Consider the following 15,713-nt stretch of genomic DNA (forward strand, 5'->3'; position numbering starts at 1 on the left):
GACGTGAAAAAACCTAAAGACAAAACAGGTTTTGGTTCCTTCCCAGTGGACAACTTGTATAAAAAGTATTATTATTATTATATTAGTGCAGCATAAAACATCCCACCGTTACATTTAACTATAAATCTGCTGCATTGAGTCGTGTAGTACATTTGTTTGTGAACAACTTTTTACTGTATTAAATATATGTTGTCCTATTGATAAACCAATATTGTATGGCTGCCTTTATTACTCATGTTTATTTAGCCAACTCATTAACACGGATGTCGTGATGAGGTTTATTATTTTTATCATTATTATCCATGCACCACATTTACAGTATATTCCACCAAGCTGCAGTGTCAGTTAGGTAATATCAAGATAAACATGACGCCCTTCATTTTTATTTCATTTACAACTGGACCAAGGAGACCCTCAGGATCACAGGTTTTCTTGGAATCTTGAAGAATAATGAGTTAGAATGGAGAGAAAGAGATAAAAACAGAGCTCAAGTTTGCAGCAGTGATGAACGTAGCATTCTGAAAGAGCAGCAAAAACACTTTACCTCAAAAACATTCTTTGTTCTTTGCTTCAGGCTATCAATGATTTGGATGTGTGAACACACCCACAACCCTCTATGCGCCCCCAAAACACAAATATATCTAATATATATGATCAAATTCTTCATAACAAAGATACAGCAGTTACAATGTGCTCTAATAAAAACTGTAAAACACTGAGTTGTACCTCTCTAGTCGCCAATCAATGCATAAATAATTGTTTCTGCCGCTTCCGTCCGCTAAAAATGAGTTTTAAATTAATTTCTTGCAGCTGAAAAATGTCCTTTGAACTGTGAAGGTGTGCCTGCTGAGGGTGAAGGAGCCGGAGGGCGGTTAAAGGCCTCAGAGGTGATGAGCTGTGAGTGTTTGCTGAACTGGTGAGGTATATTAGAAACCGGGAGCACGAGCTGAGGTGGCTGATACAAGAACAGTGAAACACACAACTACTGTAAGTGCACACTATTAACTGCAGCTAGCGTGGTTACAGTCGGTGCAGACCTTCACACCATGTTTTCTTCTCTTCATTTACTAAATTTGGACCTGTCCCTGAAAAACAAGCAGCAGGGTGGTTATATCAGTTGCTGAGGATGGGAGGAACCATCGAACACGCACAGCTACGACCATAAACAGCCCTACTGGCTCTTCCTATCACTGGTGTCTGATTCAGATCTTCCCTGACAGATTTCTCCACCCGGACGCGTTTATTTACACTTTTACAAAAGCACGATGAAAGCCGATGACGCCGCTGTCGTGGTTTAGGCGGCAGTGCAGATGAGCAGTGCTGCTTTACACAGGACAGATGTGGTTCAGAGAAGTTCAGGGTGGGAGCAAACACAGTGTCAGAGGAGCGAGGGAGGAAATGAGCTGAGGAATATGGGTTTAGGACAGCAATCCCCACCAACCTTCCATCTACCCTAAGACATCATGATGACACCGCGGTGCCTAAAAAATACCCACATTTACGCAACTGTGTAGAATTCTTTTGTGTTTTTTTTTTTGGGAGCAAAATTGGTCCATCTGCACTGCTTCAAAATGCCAAGAAAGGTCCGCGGATGCAGATGAGTGACGTCTGCCCCTGGTGGAGATGACGGCTGTTGATGCTGGAGTGGCTGCAGACAGAGATGACGGCCTCTCGGACGGTTCCTCCAGATGGGAGATTCTACGGAACCTGCCGGCTGGTAAAAAAGAAAAAAAAAGAAGCGTTAGGCTTTTGTTTTTATACGTAATCTGAAGGCGCTGTGTGGGTACCTGTCCTACTGGACGTCCAGCTTGCTCGGCCCGACGCTGCACATGAGCTGGGAGGATTCGGCGCTGCATGCTTGGATCAGCAGGTTCTTGTTGAGGTCCCCGACCCCACTGCTGGCCTGCACCTTCGGGTAGGTGGGGGTTTGCGTGCTGTGACGTCCTGGAGCCTCCAGGTCCAAGACGTGTTCCTCCATGACGGGTGAGAAGTCTTGAGCGCTCGCTTGCTCCTCCCTAGAAACTGGACTGATGGATACAGATGGAGAACTTAAAGACACGATGGTGACAGAGATAAAATAACAGCGTATGCAATTAATTCATCCCGTTAACAATTCCAGCTCAAGATTAATTTATATACTGGAGAAAATCTTGACCACGGACGCTTTCTACAAAACTGTGGAAGCAGTCTGGGATGAAATGAGATGCAAGACACTGAAAAGAAGACAGACAGACATGTGGGGTTCAAATCTATGTTGATAGTCTCAAGTAAAACCCAGAATGTGGTAAAAATGCCACGGAACGGCTGAGACAGTGTCTCTTCTGAGAGACGCCTTACCTGACGTCCATGGACTGGACGCCATCAGACAGCTCGTCCACGCAGCTCTTGGTCTCCAGGGATCCCAGCGTGATGACGGGGGCCTCGGCTGGGGAGCCAGCCTCCTCCTCTGGGTGGACTATTAGGTCCGTCCTCGTGTCAGCTGCAGACGCAAAAACAAACCTTGAGGCTGTTTTTCCAGGTCCACTGACATTAAAGTTCTTTCTGCTGCAAATGACGATGGACATTTTCAAGATGCAATTTGTGGTAGTAAAAGGTAACATCTTAAAAACGAAGCATTTTTTTAGTTTAACTTCCTTATGGAGACGCAAACGCGACGCCACCAGCAGCTGGCAGTGTTGCCCCCAACTGTCGAACACTGCTGAGTCACGCTGCAGCTCCTTCGGGCCGGACAAGCGACAACAGAGAACCACGGGTCAGGAAATGACATCATCGGGGATGACGAACCTCCAGCCGTGGGAAGAGGCTCCACTTCACTTTTTCGTGTTCGCTTCATGATCTCCTCGATTCTCTGGGGAACCAAATGAGAACCCCCCAGTGTTGCTCAGCAAAGTCTAAAATGCTGTTGATACAGGGCGCGACCCGACTGCCACAGTGACCCGTGGAAATGCGAGATGTGGATCTCTGGTACCTTCTTCCTCTGCAGCCTCTCCTGCTCCTCCTGGATGTGCAGCAGCTCCCGCTCCTGCCTCTTCCTCTCCGCCTCCCTCTGAGCTCTCAGGAAAGCCTCCTCCCTCTGAAACACACCCCAGGTTCTAAAGGACGTCTCACGTTGCTGCGACATCCATGGTGAGGAGAATGCACAGGAACCTCTTTGTCCAGCTGATCCTGCATGTCCTTCCACCGTTGCTCCTTCTGCCGTCTCTCTTCATCCTCCCTGGTCCTCCTCTCCTCCTCCTGCCTCGCCCTCTCCTCCTCGGCCTGCTGGGCGGCCCTCTCCTGGCGCTCCCTCGCCTCCTGCAGCCTCCTCTGCTCCTCCTCAGCCCTCAGTCTGGATCAACGCATCAGGTTATGAGCTTACATTTTAGAACAGTTGTTGGCCCAAGTGGCCACTCAGAGATCTGATTTGGGTTCTCTCTACACGCCTCTCCTCCTCCTGACGCTCTCTCTCCTCCTGCTCCTTTTGTATCCGAGCCAGACGCCGTCTCTCTGCCAGCAGTCGGGACGCCTCCTCAGCATCTGTGGTTCCGGCAGCGCTCCGGCCTGTCGCTGTGACTGGAGAGTCTGTGTGAGAGAGAGGTCCAAGATGAGCAGAAACACAGGTCGAGGAGCATCTTACGGCCATAAAACCTGGGGCCACCTACTGCTCTTAACTTGGCTGATGTTTATCTTTTTATAAAACCATTAGATGAAGACCCCACCTGCGGTCAGTTCTTTGCTGCTGGACTTGGGCATCTTTTTCTCCGATGTCTCCGATTTGGTTTTCCTCTCCAGGCTGCTGTGACCTTTCAGCTCAGCGTGACCCCTGTCCTCAACACTGGGAGTGGTGGCCCTCTGCCGGAGTGGGGAGGGAGGGTACTGGCCGGGGGAACAGGGGGACTGGGCGGGACTCCTGGTTGACCTCACCCTGACAACCAACACAGCCATCATCATAGCTCACAGGCTCTCAGTGGTGGTGAAGTGAGTCTGTGTGTGTGTGTGTGTTACCGTTTTGGTGTGGCCGGGCCCTTGCTATTGGACCTGAAGGACGAGCTGCGGGCTGGAGCGTTTGGAAACTCACCCTGTGGGTCATATTAACAAATATTACAGTAGAAACACAACACTCGTCAAACAATTGACATTAAAGCGTTTAGAACATATCAGCTGTGTGACGAAAGAGTGAATTCCCATTAGAAAAATGTTGCGTGTTGTTGTGTTTGAACTGCCGTATGTTTGATATGAAGATTTTCACGTGGGGCCTCACAGTGGGTGTTTTAGCTCTGGATGTCTCCTCCGGAAATCCAGCTGTGCTCCTGCGGTTGGAGGAACTTCTGTAGGTTTTATGGTCTTTGGGTGAAGCTGTTCGATGGGACACAAAGGACACTGGTGGGTCACGTCAAACACAGAAAAAGATGTGGACAGAGACGGTGAAAAGAACACATCGTCGGGTCATTTAGGCCATTTGAGATTTAAATTTAAAGCAACAGTCGTCTCAGATCCTATCCACTCGGCATTTATCTTTTATTTCTGGAGGCTTCTCTCACCTCTCTCTGATGAATGGATGGCAGACGAAGAGCTGGAAAGCTCTTTGCTGACTGGCGGATCCATCGCAGGTGGAGACAGGAAGTCACCAACTATCAATAGAACACACATAAATCCCTCAGGCAGACGCACCAGACCAACCAAGATGACCTCAAAACAGACACTGGTCACAGCACAGGCAGAGGAAAGAGCAGGCAGGACGCAACCCTGCAGCCGATCGATGAGCCACACGGGTGTCTGAATTCATTAACGCTGATGATGAACGGGAGAAATGAGGCGCACACACTCCACTTCCTCATGAAATGGAGGATGGCGACACGGACACGGCTGCTCCAGAAGGCAGAGAATCACCATCATGCTGTAAACTGACAATTTTAAACTCAACTTTTGATCCTCCAACAAACGTAAGTAGCAGCGGAAACCTAATAAATAATCGTTAAAGATTGGAACAAACAGCAAATGCCCGTCAGATTGGTTCTTGGTGATGGAGAGAGTGAAAATGAGAGGAAAATAGTGAGATCCCTCCCAGGTTTGAGCAGTGCAACTGTGCGTTTGGGAGAGTTGTGACGTGGATTTTACTGTAATGTGTAGGTGGGGTCTAAATAGGTGCACAGTCTGTGTGTGTGCGCGCGCATGTGTTAGCTAATGAATGCGTCCAAGATAAGGGACCTTAAATGGTGGCTTTAACATTAAAATCTAAAGAGCATTTCTACAGTTAGTAACTGATCACTGAAGAATCATTAAAAGCACATTATTGCACAATAACACACAACATGCACAAACACACACACACACACACACAGAGTAAACATGCTCCGGGATGATAAAGAACTGATGTGACAGCAGGTGAGACAGCAGCATCAGAGGCAGCGGGAAACATGGGACACGCAGGATCATGTGATCTATACCGTTGCAGGATTGCCTGGTGCAGGAAGCAGCAGAGAGCTCATTGGGCAGGGCGGAGCCAATGGCGTGGGAGGGTGGGGTCTTAGGGTTACCTGGGCAGCAGGTGAAGCACAGCGCAGAAGCAAAGCGTTACACACTCGCAGGTCTGTATCTCTGTCAGGGACAATCAGATAACAACTGCCTCCATCTCTCTCTCTCACACACACACACACGCACGCAGACACACACTAAAATGACAAATGTACAAACAATCCGATAACAGACATCAGCTGCCGAGTGACGCAGGCAACAAAGAGGTGGCGAATAGGACAAAAAGAAACCTTCATGCTGGAGAGGAAAGGAAAGGAACTGCAGCAGCGTCCAGAAAAGCTGTGGCCATCACATCACAGCAGCCAGCTGGTGCAGCTGTGGAGCCAAAGCTAACGCTAACGCTAACACATGTGGCTCACAGCAGCAGACATGATAATAATAACCCTGGTGAACACACTCCCGGGGGCCGCTGGCTCAATATAAACCTCTCTTCATGACACCAGGTGCCTCCAAACACAGGCATCACGTTGGGTTTCTCATTTCTGGTCCCACACTGCAGGCGGAACGTCTCTGTCCTCCGTAAGATGAGATGATCCCGTTTCTGCTGCAGCGAGCGCTACGAAGGGCCCGACGGGGCCAGAACCGCCTCCCTGCGTCTGAGCAGTGCCAGGACCACACGTCTGCCGGGTGCACCTCAGTCCCAGGTCTGGCCCAGCTGATGGCTGCCATCAATTATTGAAGGTGTTAGAAATGCTCCACAGGATTCAGCGCCCGAGGGGCAGAACCGTGGCGTCGTGCTGGCGAACAGGACGTCCGAATGTCTCAGGGAACAGGGGGATGATGGGAAATGGCAAAATAGAGATGTAATTCAGAGTGACGGATGTTTATGTTTGGCCTTGGCGGTTTCAAGGTTGATGTTAGGCTCCAGTGGGAATGAGCCTCCACTCAGGCAAAAATACAGCCCCACGCACACACACACGCGCACACACACACACACACACATTAAACCATGACTTTAAATCACACCAGGTGGCACGGAAACAGAAAGACGTCCGTGGAGCTGCTAATGTTCAGAGACAAAGCGCAGAGCAGCTCCTGCACTGCAGCCTCCACACCCTTTTCCATCCGATGACCTCCTCCTTTCTTCTTCTGCTACTCTTCATTCTTACATCACCGGCTCCTCAGCTTTGTCGCCATCCTTTTCCTCACACCATCCCCCTCTACCTCTCCCCTTGACCTCCACGCCTCTCCAGCAGCCCTGTACTCAGGTTTACATCCCGAAGCAGCCACCAGACACCCCCCCCCCCCCGTCGTACTCACCCTCCACTCCGTCAGGCGGTCCTCCCCATGTCCATCGTTTAGGCCTGTGTTCCAGGTGGTCTTGGGTCTCTCCCCCTCCTCCTCCTCGCCTCTCGTTGCCTCCGGCTCTCTTGCGGACCAGAGCCTCCAGCCTCTCCTGCTCGTTGCGTTCAGAAACAGGAAAGAACAGAGACTCTCTCACTGAGCCATCGCTACGGCGACGGGCGCCTGGCGATGCGCTCGGCTGCGCCATGGTTACCGCATCCGACAGCAGCAGCAGCAGCAGCAGCCACGCCCGTGTTCGCTTCTCTGTCCCGGGTCTGCCGGCGACCGCACAGATCCACGGCTCAACTGTCACAGCGCAGCAGCTCTGCTCCGTCTGCTGCTGCTCCGTCTGGGCAAAGCTGACTCCCTCCTCTCCTCTACCTCACATCCGCCCCCATCTCTCCCTCCCTCCCTCCCTCCCTCTCTAATAACATCTCACACCACAGTGTGTGTGTGTGTCTATCTATCTATCTATCTATCTATCTATCTATCTACCTACCTACCTACCTACCCATCCATCCATCCACCATTCATCCATCATCCACCCATCCATCATCCATCCACCATCCATCCATCATCTATCCACCATCCATCCATCATCCACCCATCCATCATCCATCCACCCATCCATCCATCATCCATCCATCCACCATCCATCCATCCACCCATCCATCCACCATCCATCCATCATCCATCCACCATCCATCCATCATCTATCCACCATCCATCCATCATCCATCCATCCATCATCCATTCATCTGTATACCTACCTACCTACCCATCCATCCACCCATCCATCCACCATTCATCCATCATCCACCCATCCACCCATCCATCCATCCACCCATCCACCATCCATCCATCATCCATCCATCCACCATCCATCCATCATCCATCCATCCATCCATCCATCCATCATCCACCCATCCATCCACCCATCCATCCATCCATCCATCCATCCATCCATCATCTATCCACCATCCATCCATCCATCATCCACCCATCCATCCACCCATCCACCATCATCCATCCACCATCATCCATCCCTCCATCATCCACCCATCCATCATCCATCCCTCCATCATCCATCCATCTTTTCTCCATGTGTGACAGAGCAGTGCAGCTGTAAACCCTCAGTTTAATTGCAGACTTGAGATAAAGAGAGTGCTGCTCCGCCACCTCCTGCTGGGTTGGAGTCAGTGCCACCAATGCAGCTGTGCTGTCAGACAACTGTTGTATACTGTCAACAGCAGACACACAACGTAAAGCTGACACGCGTCTCGATGTGGGAAGGAAAAAGCCACACCTCAGGACCAGGGGGGGTGGGGGGGGGGTATGCAGAGTCACGCTCAGACTGCAGAAACGTAGAATAGAGGAGGGGTGAAATAAAGAGGGCAGTGGTGGAGGAATAAAGCCTCACAGCATCAGCAGTTTTCAGAGCTCCTCGAGCTCAAATATAAACAAAGAGCATTAAAATAGAATGTGGCAGATGCAGAACGCAGCTGATGCCTGGCAATAAAAAATAAAAACTACATCTCCCCTCGAGCTCTCAATAGGCTTAAAATGATGTAAAACTGTGATGCTGCAACTTCAGTTGAAGAAAGAGTGAAGGAGAGAATATGAAAGGTTTCCAGGGTTTCCTTTAACGTTTGAAACTGTAATGATGGTTGTTTTTATCAGCCACTTTCTTTATTGGACAATATTCCCAATATTTACTGCTGTAAATCAGTGTCTCCTCAATAACCTTTGAGCAGCTCGGAGTGAAGGAAAACATTAAAATGAAGTTCTTTAGCACAAATGTCGAGGTTGCTCTTTGGAAATATAAAACGTGTGTCCAAGAATCGACCATTAGTTCCAGTAAACGACACCCGATCTGCCAGCGGTGATGTCATCACCTGTGAGGCTGCCGATCGCATCATTAGGTTATGCATATGAGCGCGCGCGCGTGTGTGTGTGTGTGTGCAAACAGAGCCCTTAAATCAATATCAAGTCCCCCGACACGGTGACTCCCGCGGGTCACTGTCACAGCCTCATTAACTCTTTCTGCCGCCTCCATTCAAACACAAAAGATCATTTATTGTGGATTTCATTGAAATAACTCAAAAGGATTTTTGCTCTGACTTTTAGCATTTTGTTAGTTAATTCAAATGTAAGAAACTGAAGGAAGGTAGCCACGAACTGGCTCCCGCTAGTGCTGTGAGTGCAGCATTAGCATAAGGGCGACCTCTGACCTTTTCTGCCTCCTGCTGCTGTCGTCTCTTCTCCTCAGCTGCAGCCCGGCGCTTCTGCTCCTTCCTCCTCTGCTCCTCCATCTTCCTCCCTCGCTCCTCGGCACAGCGGTCCAGCTGCTGCTGCGCACGCCGCTCTTTGTCCCGCAGCGCCTCCAACAGTTCTGAACGCACACATGCAAAATACCCTGACGTATTTCTGTCTACAAATGAACCTGTCGGCTAAATGGGTCAGATGTGTCCGAAGCTGGAGGACTGTCGCAGTCTTTAGGAGCTTGATTTGAAACAGCCCCCCCCCCCCCTCTGAGGCCCCCGATATGCGAGTGTTGTGGATAAATAAGAGCAAAATTAGCACAACTCAGTGGACACTCAGGAGCGGAATTGGGAGTTTTCCAACAATAGAGTCCCATCCCATCAGCCATTGGGGATTTCTTTTTTTAATCTTTTTTCTCGTCGTCCCTTTCAAAGTCATGTGAAGGGTGTTGGTGGTGTCCCAGCTGCAAATGGGTGAACGCGGCCCCCCCATGAACGAGACGCCAGCTCATTGCAGGGCCCAGCATTTGGGGGTTCGGTACCTTGCTCATAGGCGCCTCAGCGGCGCTCCAAAGGTGTCCTGGCGCCTCCCGCTGCTACCACAACCCTTCTGAGGTGTTTGTTTCTTCTCTCAGTTCCCTTTAAAATCTCAATAATACATTTTTTTCCTCCTTTTGCCCATTTTCTAAACACTCCACTGAACCAAAAGAATCCAAATGACGTCATAATTAAAAATGTATTCAACAACGTGTTAAAAACCCACGCGGGTGCACGACTGGACAGTTACCCTGTGCCTTCTCGTCTTCCTCCCGTTTGTCTTTTGCCAACTGTCGCCGGGTCCCTGGAGGGAGAAAAACAACACAAATGTTGCCTTTTGTGCGTTTTTCCCAGCCTTTCATTTTGGAACACCACTGCAGTCAAGATATTTTAAACATTCTTTATACATAAAGCTGAGAGTGGATTTAATACAGTATAATATAAATGCTGTGGACAGCTGTAGTTGTGGCTGAGCGCCTGAGCAGAGCCGCTGGGTCGAGAGACCAGTGTGACAACAGCCTTTTACCTGACGGGCTGCCGTGGTCGGATGCTGATCGGCAGGGAGAAGCGTTGCGGCTGGCGGTCGGCGCCGTGTGAGGCGGGGCCAGAGCTGCGTTTGCAACACAAGACTCAGACGTGATTCATGCAGCCAAGAGGCAAACTGCTAAAAATATAGTGCTGGAGTAGAGAATATGGTCTGTGCATTTATCAATATGGGCAAAAGCCTCCCGTGCATGCAAACAGTATTTGTCAGTATCCAAATCAACCAAATCTCCTGTCAGTCAGTTTATGGGATGGATCTATTCTGCTAGGACATCAAAATATGCATGAGAGCACAGTAAATACCCCAGCTGCACATAATTATAGACATGCACGTACACACCCCGAGAAATGTATGCAAATCTCAGCTAAACTCCAAAGCAGAATGACGTTACATGCTAAAGAAAAATAATGTTAGCTTCCAATAGAGTTAAAGTGGAACGCAATGGAAGAGATGCAACGAAATTAGCTTAAGATCAAAGGTTAAAAACAGCAATCCTTTCATCTGAGGATGCTCAATACAAGTATGACATTTCAACATATTCTAAAATTTTTAACTACTATACAATTGCTCGTGTGATCACATTATCGACAAGTGTCATTCTCAAATTACATTTATTATATAAAATATACTCAGTGTTTCGAATAGTCATGGATGTACATGGACGTATTTGAAATCCCACCATTTACTCATCGGTTTTCCTGATAAATGACGGTTTTTCCAAATGCATGCCTGATCTTTTACAGGCAGCATTATCTCTTATCATGATGCATCCTTCTGCAAGCATATAAAAGATGATCATTTTTATCATCATTCAGGAGACGCTTCTTCCTCACCTGTCCCCGGGCAGCCTGGAGCCACCTCTGTCATCTCAGATGCCGTCGAACAAGCAGAAGGAGCGAAAAAATGCTAAAATTCCGCTGAGAACCACAAGAAAATGACTCATGAAAAGAGAGAATATGATGACGGGAGAAGCAGCGTGTTAGCCGGGCAGAGAGGGGAGGGGTGTCCGTATGCCCCGCAGCTAGCACAGGTGGAATGATGAAGATGCTAACGGACAGGCGCTAACTGTCATATCAGAAACCAAAAATATTTCCTCCCCGCATCTCTAAAATACTGTATTTTGCTCTTTTTTTTAACAGATTCGCGTAAAATTATAAAATTAAGATCCGTTCAGTAGGTGATTAATGTGGTTTGCTGTTATTGGGCACCTTATTTATTAAGTAAACACATTGTTTAGCCACGGTCAACAGTGGGACCGCTTCACCGCTGGCTAATTTACATATTGATGCGCCACAAACCATCAGGATGCGAGTCGTCACTGTCAAATAAGGCGGAAGAATATTAGTGACGCGACGTTATTGGGCCCCCGGATATTCACGTGGCGGCGCGCTTGATTTTTCCCGAACTCTGATTGGCTCGTAATTGGCTGCACGTGCGAGGCACAAGCGGCGCGCAGAGGGGGGATTACGTCATACTATAAAGGCGCCGAGCGTGCCCGACAATATGGGTCACTGACGGATATCTAACGTCTGAAAACAGTCTTTACGTTAAATTCATCAACACTCGATGGGCGGGATCTGATCAACAAAAGGCCGTTACGTTCGATCCCGATTCTGAAAATCTAAACAATGTTTAAGCACTAAAATCGGTCCAGATGTGCTCGCGGTAATCAGCAATCGTCTCAACATCGCCACCTTCGGACCGACGCAGGAAGCGCATGTGAGGCAGAAAGCATGTTGGGTGACTTGAGATCTTTATTGGAAAGCCAGCCTTTAAACATTTTACACTTTTAATGAATTCAGTTACAACAGCAGCGAGAGCCCTGCCGAGAGCTGGAACAGCGGTTCCCAAAGAGGTGAAGGAACCCCCCATGGGCAAGGGGGGCGACTTCTGGAGGGTCTGGGTAGTTACTTACTAGTTTATATTTATTCTATATTGATGAGAGGTGCACAGCCCAAGTGTGGGCTGCCCCGATGTGAGGTTTTACTGGTGTGGTCTGTGTTGGAGGAGGGAACCGCTGGTCCAGAGTGATCAAACAGGTCAAGCTTCAGGTCACGCTGAAGCCGTAGAGCGAGCAGCCGAGAACGCCGAACAGAACACAGTAACAGAACAAACACAAATCAGGGAAAGTATAGAAAAATACAGTCATTGCTCTTCTGAGTCAAGGGGAGATGGATCACCCTCTTCTGGGGACAATCTGGGACCTTTAGCCCGTGGGGATACGTGAAAACCATAGAATATAAAGGTTTTATACCAATTAAGAGCTGTGGAAATGTGCCAAAGGCTTCGGCAGTGGGGGGCAAAAATAAAACAGAAAATGGTTTCTTTTGTCATTTTTTAATCTATGGCGAATCCAGAGATTCTGTATTAAATTCCACTTAGTGTGAAATGGATATAAATACATTTTTTAAAAGTTGCTGCATTCGTTGTGAGATAAACTTCAGTTATGATAGCGTGAGTGACAAAAAAGGAAACGCATGAAACGGAGGGAGCACCGCAGTGTAGAAGGCAAATGTCCAAATTTGACAGTGCTGGGAGCTCGCCGATCAGCTGACCGATCCAGCTGCCGCCGAGCGAGTGGCTCCATCCACTCAATGTACTGGCGTCCATCTCTCGCCATGTAAAATTAACTTTACACAATAAAGATGTTACACGTTTTCAACTAGAATAGATTCAAGGCGTATTAATAAACTGTATTAGATCTGCTGATTTCATTAAAAAATATTCATTATCGGTGCGGCGTGTCAGCTCAAAATATCCCAACTGGAGCATCTCTGGTAAAATCCCAGCATCCCCTCTGGTAGCAGGTCTTCAGATCTGGAGACACAGAAAGCAGAGACATGAGGAGCTCAGCTCTTCGCTGGGTATCAACCACCACGGGTGAGAGGAACGTACTTCGTCGACATCGTCGTCGTCGCCGTAGCCACAGTCGTCGAACTGGATGTCGTCATCCTCGGGACCAAAGTTGTCCTCGTTGATTTTAGCTGTGGACATGGAAACAAGGGGTCAAAAATCATGACCGCGGGTCAGAATGCCAGTAATTAAGAAAGGAAGCAGAGGTGGGGTCAGAGGCCTAAATAAGGCCGGCGTGTGGGCGCACCGTTGTCTGGCAGCTCGCCGTAGGCTTTCAAGCTGCGCGCCTCGTCTGTGTTGTACTTCAGGATGACGTCGGCTTTGGTGTCCTGCAAAAGCAAAAATTTCCTTTGTTGACACACCAGCAAACGCAGTTCGGCTTTTCCACATACGCGCACGAGCGACCGACCTGGTAATCTCTGAGTCCCACCAGGATGATGTCTGACTGGTTAATCCACACCTGCAGGGAAGGCAAATAGGGCAGAGGTCAGTGGGCGCTGACCCCTCCGACCCCCCACCAGCGTGGAAATGCCCACTCAGCACATCTGAGGGCTTCCCAGACGTGAGAGGGTCAGGATGCTCCTACCTTTTTCCGGAGTTTTCCTCTGATGTGGCAAAGCCGCTTGGTCCCATCGAAGCACATGGCCTCCAGACGCCCATTTCCCAGCATTTTCAACACCTGAGCGTATTCTGGAAAACACAAGAGGGGGACGTTTAGTTTGACCAGAGCCTCTTTGTTTCAGAGCGGGACACTGAACAAGGAACCCGGACAACTAAAGCAGCCGCTCCGTGATGATTCCTAGTGTGTGATTCCGTGCTGGGATACTGCACGTGCAAATCTGATCACAGAGAAAGTGTTGAATGTGAAGTTTAAGAGGTTTCACAATGGTTGCAGTATTTAAAATGCAAACAGGAATTCCCAATGCAAACACCATAAGTCTATAAATAGTAAAAGCTGGAAAAATATTTCGATCAACACCCCTGAGGACAGAAGTTAAGGTTCCCTGTCATTCGCCCCGTCTGAGGTTAGTGAGGGGAGCTCGACAGCATAAAACTTTAAAACACCTTTCAAAAATCTTATTGACACACTAACTGGAAATGGCTAATTATATTGACTTACACCAATTTAAAATTTGAATCCTTACCTGGGCTGTCAGGATGACACAAAAGCCTGGACTTTTCTGAAGAGATTCCCTTTTACAGAAAAACTCACCAGGCTCATATCAAAAAAATATAGCATTTAAATCACCGTTTCTGCCAAATCAGTAAATAGCCCTTTAACGGGAGTTGTATTACTATTGTAGGAGATGTATTTCTCTTACAATATTGTTGGTGTATTTCTGTTGACAACACGGAGAAAACTGAAGACACAGAACAATTATGTTCTATAATTTAGACGGTTTTTTTTATTAAAGATTCTGAAATGAACGGGGGTTGAGGCCGTTTGGAGACGGATGCAGCATTATTCCACCCATGCTCAGGTTAACTCACCCTGTCCATCTTCTTTAAAGACCAACTCTCTCTTTTCAGACTCGTTCTCGTTCTTTCCACGCCGCCGATTCTTTCCTCCTTTACCTATAAACAAACGGAAGTTGCGTTCATTTAAATCGGTGGCAATTTTCAACTTGGATTATTATTTTTTTTATAGCTCAAGGTCCGACATGGACACACTGACAAGCGATGAAAGAACAGTTCCACGGTGTTTAATCTGTAACACAGGGAGATAAGGAAATGGGAGTACGCTAGGCTAGCTTGTGCTAGCCTGTCTCATAAATCAAATAACACAGAAATGTCAGATATACTGGGCAAGGCTACTTGGATTTGCACATTACAATACCATGTGGTGCATTAATTGACTGTCGATGCCAGTGATTATTCTGAACAGTATAACATCGCAGTTGCCACCCCAGGCCGGTGGGGCTTAGCCATAAACTAGCTAGATTGCTATAAAAGGTAGCAACATAGCAATACGTTTCAGAGCTATCTGGGCGACACAAATGACGATTAACTTTAATCAAGCGTCACTAACTTCACTGGTATGTTAGCCAGATCCATCTTTAGGTGTCTTTTTTCAGACAAATACAAAGCCCATCGACGTCTGATTGGTATAATTCGCGACAGCCTCGGGCTAATTTTTAGCCCCAGTTGTCACGTTTTTAGTGCGTGTGTATTCACGGCGGGTCCGTCAGCCCAACAGACGCTTAAATCCAGCACTTTCACACAAGACAGCCTTTCTTTGGTCTTACCTTTATTTTTGGGCATATTGTGTCACGCCTCGTTCCCGTCAATCCGACTCGACAGAGGTGAATCACAGTTGAGCAACACTGGAATCGAACACGGAGTATAACCTACCGCCCGGAAAGAAACACTCGCAGTTCCCCACTTCTTAGAGCCGACTGCGCATGCGCAGCGCATTCAAAACGCCGGAACTTTATTACAAAAGCGACGTTTACAGAAACAGAATAAATGGCGCCCGAATCACAAAATAAACATTAAGATTAAGACTCCGATTAGAGAGTCAAAGTGCTTCAGGTTCCGGTTAGTTGACAGTAATAACACGGTAATAACGCCAGGCTGCGCCGTATTGGAACTGTTTTCTTGGCTTTTATCGAGAGCCAAACGCCTCACAGATCCTTTGGTCGTTGCCATGGAGACAAAGGCCCGTCATTGATGTACTTCTGACAATATCCTGGACTAAAAGTGCAATAAAAAGCATTATT

The 15,713-nt window shown here is 48.1% G+C and overlaps 3 protein-coding genes across 8 annotated transcripts; all 3 read right to left on the bottom strand.

The window, feature by feature from the left end:
- Positions 1-264: 264 nt before the first annotated feature.
- LOC105417022 (MAP7 domain-containing protein 2-like) lies at positions 265-7,184 on the bottom strand. 6 transcript variants are annotated; one of them, XM_029842612.1, is made up of 13 exons: positions 6,775-7,181; positions 5,427-5,516; positions 4,521-4,610; positions 4,241-4,359; positions 3,985-4,058; positions 3,699-3,904; positions 3,423-3,561; positions 3,148-3,328; positions 2,969-3,073; positions 2,785-2,848; positions 2,338-2,479; positions 1,788-2,048; positions 265-1,714 (listed from the first exon to the last, which is right to left on the bottom strand). In XM_029842612.1, the coding sequence occupies exons 1-12, from the start codon at positions 7,004-7,006 to the stop codon at positions 1,793-1,795; spliced, it is 1,698 nt and encodes a 565-aa protein (XP_029698472.1). In that variant the 5' UTR covers positions 7,007-7,181; the 3' UTR covers positions 265-1,714; positions 1,788-1,792. The 6 variants fall into 6 exon arrangements, with proteins under 6 accessions (XP_029698472.1, XP_029698474.1, XP_029698473.1 ...); XM_029842614.1 differs by having other exon boundaries at positions 4,241-4,335; positions 6,775-7,180; XM_029842613.1 differs by having other exon boundaries at positions 1,788-2,027; positions 6,775-7,179.
- Positions 7,185-7,838: 654 nt separating this feature from the next.
- LOC115251353 (MAP7 domain-containing protein 2-like) lies at positions 7,839-11,410 on the bottom strand. Its single transcript, XM_029843214.1, has 4 exons — positions 10,974-11,410; positions 10,123-10,206; positions 9,847-9,900; positions 7,839-9,190 (listed from the first exon to the last, which is right to left on the bottom strand). Exons 1-4 carry the CDS (start codon positions 11,005-11,007, stop codon positions 8,937-8,939), a joined length of 426 nt encoding a protein of 141 aa, XP_029699074.1. The 5' UTR covers positions 11,008-11,410; the 3' UTR covers positions 7,839-8,936.
- Positions 11,411-11,876: 466 nt separating this feature from the next.
- On the bottom strand, positions 11,877-15,398 carry eif1axb (eukaryotic translation initiation factor 1A X-linked b). The gene is made up of 7 exons (XM_003968189.3): positions 15,240-15,398; positions 14,485-14,568; positions 13,580-13,683; positions 13,403-13,453; positions 13,241-13,322; positions 13,036-13,124; positions 11,877-12,957 (listed from the first exon to the last, which is right to left on the bottom strand). The coding sequence occupies exons 1-7, from the start codon at positions 15,253-15,255 to the stop codon at positions 12,952-12,954; spliced, it is 432 nt and encodes a 143-aa protein (XP_003968238.1). The 5' UTR covers positions 15,256-15,398; the 3' UTR covers positions 11,877-12,951.
- Positions 15,399-15,713: the final 315 nt, after the last annotated feature.

The sequence above is a fragment of the Takifugu rubripes genome, chromosome 10 (assembly GCF_901000725.2).
Source record: "Takifugu rubripes chromosome 10, fTakRub1.2, whole genome shotgun sequence".
Classification (NCBI taxonomy): domain Eukaryota; kingdom Metazoa; phylum Chordata; class Actinopteri; order Tetraodontiformes; family Tetraodontidae; genus Takifugu; species Takifugu rubripes.

What these genes read in the sequence shown, in the direction of transcription:
- LOC105417022 (XM_029842612.1), bottom strand. Translation starts at nt 7,006, where the DNA reads ATGGCGCAGCCGAGCGCATCGCCAGGCGCCCGTCGCCGTAGCGATGGC. An exon ending in AGAGGCTGCAGAGGAAGAAG is followed by an intron (nt 2,849 to 2,968) that starts GTACCAGAGATC and finishes TTGGTTCCCCAG; the next exon opens with AGAATCGAGGAGATCATGAA. An exon ending in GCCTCTTCCCACGGCTGGAG is followed by an intron (nt 2,480 to 2,784) that starts GTTCGTCATCCC and finishes TTGCGTCTGCAG; the next exon opens with CTGACACGAGGACGGACCTA.
- LOC115251353 (XM_029843214.1), bottom strand. Translation starts at nt 11,007, where the DNA reads ATGACAGAGGTGGCTCCAGGCTGCCCGGGGACAG. An exon ending in TCCAGGCTGCCCGGGGACAG is followed by an intron (nt 10,207 to 10,973) that starts GTGAGGAAGAAG and finishes TTGCAAACGCAG; the next exon opens with CTCTGGCCCCGCCTCACACG. An exon ending in CGACCACGGCAGCCCGTCAG is followed by an intron (nt 9,901 to 10,122) that starts GTAAAAGGCTGT and finishes TTCTCCCTCCAG; the next exon opens with GGACCCGGCGACAGTTGGCA.
- eif1axb (XM_003968189.3), bottom strand. An exon ending in CTTTAAAGAAGATGGACAGG is followed by an intron (nt 13,684 to 14,484) that starts GTGAGTTAACCT and finishes TGTGTTTTCCAG; the next exon opens with AATACGCTCAGGTGTTGAAA. An exon ending in GAGGAAAACTCCGGAAAAAG is followed by an intron (nt 13,454 to 13,579) that starts GTAGGAGCATCC and finishes CCTTCCCTGCAG; the next exon opens with GTGTGGATTAACCAGTCAGA.